Source organism: Myotis davidii, unplaced genomic scaffold (assembly GCF_000327345.1).
Source record: "Myotis davidii unplaced genomic scaffold, ASM32734v1 scaffold159, whole genome shotgun sequence".
NCBI classification, from domain to species: domain Eukaryota; kingdom Metazoa; phylum Chordata; class Mammalia; order Chiroptera; family Vespertilionidae; genus Myotis; species Myotis davidii.
Window position 1 is genome coordinate 5,797,010 of NW_006291231.1, and position 4,045 is coordinate 5,801,054.

Here is a 4,045-nt window from a genome sequence, read left to right on the forward strand (position 1 = left end):
TATGAAAGGCCCCGGCCTGGGAGCAGGTACCGACCCGGCTATGGCACCGGCTACTTCCAGTACGGTAAGCACCCCAAGTCTCAGGAACCACCCGGGCACCCCTTCCCCAACGTGGCTGGTGGCTCCCCGACGTGGCTGCTAGGGCGCGGCAGGCCCGAGCCCCCGCAGATCCGACCCCTCCCCCTGCGCCTGCAGAGGCAGCCCTGGAATCTGGTGCAAACCGCGCGCCTGGCCCCTCCTGCTTCCTTTCCACATTGCTCTGCAGTCCCAGGCATCCCCCATTCTCCTGCGACCCGCAGCCCCACACTAAAACAGCAGTCCGGCTGGGTAGAGGTTGAGGAGTAAGAGACACGGAGGGACCAGTGGCCAGGGCAGGGGGCGCAGGGTTGTCTCACTATGCCCATCACCTGCTGACGTTTAGGTCTCCCGGACCTGGTACCAGATCCCTACTACATCCAGGCGTCCACTTACGTGCAAAAGATGTCCATGTACAACCTGAGATGCGCTGCGGAGGAAAACTGCTTGGCCAGGTATGAGCTGGGATATCAGCGGCCTCGCTCCCCTCTTGGCTCTAGGGACTCATCAGATCCCTGGTTCTGACTACTCTTGTTCCTAACAGATAAGAGCTGGGAAGTGGTACAAGACCTGGGAAGTAGGACTTGAACTCCTGGGCACGGTGACCTGGATGGAGAGAGAAAAATTTTAAGATTTCTGTGGGTTCTTTCAAACTGCAGCACAAATCAAGGAGATGGAGCCAATCCTTCTCCTAAGTGTGTCTGTGTCTGTGTGTGTGTGTGTGTGTACACTTAGGTTGTTCTCCTATCTAGGTAATTTCCTCATCTGAAAAATGGAACTATTTGATCATGTCTGCCACTACAGGACTGGTGGTGGTGGTGGGAGGTGTTGTACATGAAAGTGCGTTGTCAGCTGTGAGGGCTCTAAGCTGCAGACACATGCACAGAGTAGAAGCAGGTCCCAGAGTTGGGCCAGGGGTGGAACAGGGTTCTGTCTGTTTTCCAAGATCCTTCAACTTTGAAGCCAACTGTTTCCAATGACTTTTTATTAAACAACTAACTGTACAATAACATGGAAAATATTGTAATCAAAGAGCTTGTTAATATACCCTTAAAAGACTGGGGGCTAATTTGCCACTGAGGAACCCCTTATTGGCAAAGGTTAAGTTTTCTCCTTTTGTTTGAAGCCATAATTAACTTAGCTATTTGGGTGTTACTACAGCCAGAATAAGACTATGAACAAGAACTTTGTTTTTCCATCAGTCCTAAAATAAAATCATAGTAATAGATTTCTCTGAAGTTGCAGCTGGGAAACCAGTGGAGGGAGCTAGAGGACGTTTTGATAGGTCTCAAAAATTTTTACACTGTAAAATAAGGTCATTAGTCATCAGTAGTATTTGAATGCATAGTCACACAAAATAGTATATTAGAAGGAACACGGTAATGTTTCTTCAAATATTTCTTCCACTGTGACCCTTTATAATTTTCAGGCTAAAGGAAGAGAAGAAAATTGAAGCTCATCATTTTCATTCTTGAGTCTTGCATCATTAACACCATTGCGCTCCCTATACTATTACAGTAATGCTGTTGTTTTGAAGACAGTGAAGTTACAAAATTTGTCTAAAATTATTTGTGTACTTTTTAGAGTGATTTCCCCACTTTACATCATAGTTATTTGTTCAAGAAATGTATTGTTAAATTCAAAGTTCTTAACAGGTAAATATGGATGATTTTTTTTTAATCTGGGATAATTTCCACCTCAGTTTCACTCATTCATATGGTTAAACTTGACTTGATTATAAATATAAAGTTTACTTATCATTTGTATTTTAAAATATTTTTTATTTTTTATTTTTTTTAAATATATTTTATTGATTTTTCACAGAGAGGAAGGGAGAGAGATAGAGAGTCAGAAACATCGATGAGAGAGAAACATCAATCAGCTGCCTCCTGCACATTTCCCATTGGACATGTGCCCGCAACCCAGGTACATGCCCTTGACCGGAATCGAACCTGGGACCTTTCAGTCCGCAGGCCGCCGCTCTATCCACTGAGCCAAACCGGTTTCGGCTTAAAATATTTTTTAAATTATTGATTTCAGAGAGAAGAAGGGAGAGGGAGAGATAGAAACATCAATGATGAGAGAGAATCATTGATTGGCTGCTCCCTGCATGCCCCCTACTGGGGATCGAGCCCAAAACCCTGGCATGTGCCCTGACCAGGAATCAAACTGTGACCTCCTGGTTCATAGGTTGATGCTCAACCACTGAGCCATGCCAGCAAGACTATAATACTAATTTTATTGTTTTTATATTTACACTGAGGATTTCCATAGTTGTCATTCACTCACCCATTCAACATATATTCACAGAGCTCTGACTACTTGCCAGGCACTCTTTTAAGATCTGGAGATTCCACAATAATAAGCAAAATGCCCTGACTGTTGAACCCATAGTCTAGTTGGAGGAGTGGGAGAGTCACCATTATATACTGAAAAGGTTTTGCTTGTAATTTTCTCTTTAGTTAATAGTCTGTGAAAATAATAATGTTTCTGCCAAAACCGGTTTGGCTCAGTGGATAGAGCGTCGGCCTGCGGACTGAAGGGTCCTGGGTTCGATTCCGGTCAGGGGCGTGTACCTGGGTTGCGGGCACATCCCCAGTGGGAGATGTGCAGGAGGCAGCTAATCGATGTTTCTCTCTCATCGATGTTTCTAGCTCTCTATTTCTCTCCCTTCCTCTCTGTGAAAAATCAATAAAATATATTTTAAAAAAATAATAATAATCTTTCTTTTTTTTAAAATGACAGCTCAGCATATAGAGCAGATGTCACAGAATATGATCACAGGGTGCTGCTAAGATTTCCCCAAAGAGTGAAAAATCAAGGGACATCAGATTTCTTACCAAGCCGACCAAGATATTCCTGGGAATGGCACAGCTGTCACCAGTAAGTGAATGGGCCTCCTGGGTACTTTTGAGTTGGTTTTGTATTTTTCAAATGATTTTTACACAAAGGGAGAAAACTGCTGTCTTTCACATTTAGAATTTTTCTCTATGTAGTCTGACATAATCAATGGAATCTGTCTTTAAAATAATACATCAATTATTAGATCCTGTTATCTTTTAAATTAGAAACTCTAAGTCCAGTTTATTAAAACTGTTGATAGGGTTCAGTGATTGGATTCACTAGAATTTTACTTCAATATATTTCAAGTAGATTTATAAAAAAGCCCATTGCAGCCAAGATCATTTGTAGTTAGTATTTAACAGCAATTAATAAAGACCACAAGTTGTTATTAAAAGGGTTCAGATACCTTTCTCAAAGAAAGGTGTATATGATATACTCCATGAGCTAAGAAGACCTATCTCCATCTTTCAAAAGACCTGTATCAATACAACTTTGCCTGTTCTGTCCTAAATTTAAAGATCTCCACATTAGGTTATTCTGTAATTAGCTTAGATAAATTGCTCTGGTGTTTATTGCCAGAAAATCCTGATATGTGCCCTTAAACTTTCTTCAGTTCGAACCACTTCCTTTTGTTCTCTTCCTAATGGGAGCAGATGAATAACTCAGCATGTTCTCTTTCATGAAATGATAACAATAGATATGAGCACCTAATGTGCTGATAAAATAGAATTATTCATTTCCAAATAAAAGCTTATACTCGTTAAAATAATAATGGTGGATAAAACATACCATTTTCTCTTTTGCATTTCAGTAATGATTTTAAATCTATGGGAACTCAAATTTCTAAAATCTCACAGAAACCTCCCAAGGGTCATGTGCTCTTCTTTTTTGGAATGAAACATCAGTATGGCAGCCAAGGGAAATATACTAGAAAACACATGGCAAGTTTCACTTAAACACAGAAATTTACTGTCTATTTCTATTTAATATTCAAAGATAAAACAGGGTATAATAGAAAAGCAAAACACTCAAAATATGTCTTTTTCTTCCAAGTAGCAAAGTTGAAAACTTCATTTTTATAGACTTCTGACCCTGGGTGGAGGCAGGGGGGCGGGGGAGGAGAGAC

General features: G+C 41.2%; 1 protein-coding gene and 1 long non-coding RNA gene across 3 annotated transcripts in view; one reads left to right on the plus strand and one right to left on the minus strand.

The window, feature by feature from the left end:
- The first annotated feature begins 6 nt into the window (after positions 1-6).
- The window catches only part of LOX (lysyl oxidase), a 15,147-nt gene continuing 11,108 nt past the window's right edge, over positions 7-4,045 (plus strand). For both annotated transcript variants that reach the window (XM_006764395.2, XM_006764396.1), the window contains exons 1-3: positions 7-64; positions 422-530; positions 2,821-2,958. In XM_006764395.2, the coding sequence (XP_006764458.1) occupies positions 481-530; positions 2,821-2,958 (188 nt within the window). In that variant the 5' untranslated portion in view covers positions 7-64; positions 422-480. The remainder of the gene's footprint in view (positions 65-421; positions 531-2,820; positions 2,959-4,045) is intronic.
- Positions 544-4,045, minus strand: part of LOC102760058 — a 41,069-nt gene continuing 37,567 nt past the window's right edge. The window contains exon 3 of the long non-coding RNA XR_001513973.1: positions 544-681. This is a non-coding gene — a long non-coding RNA (uncharacterized LOC102760058). The remainder of the gene's footprint in view (positions 682-4,045) is intronic.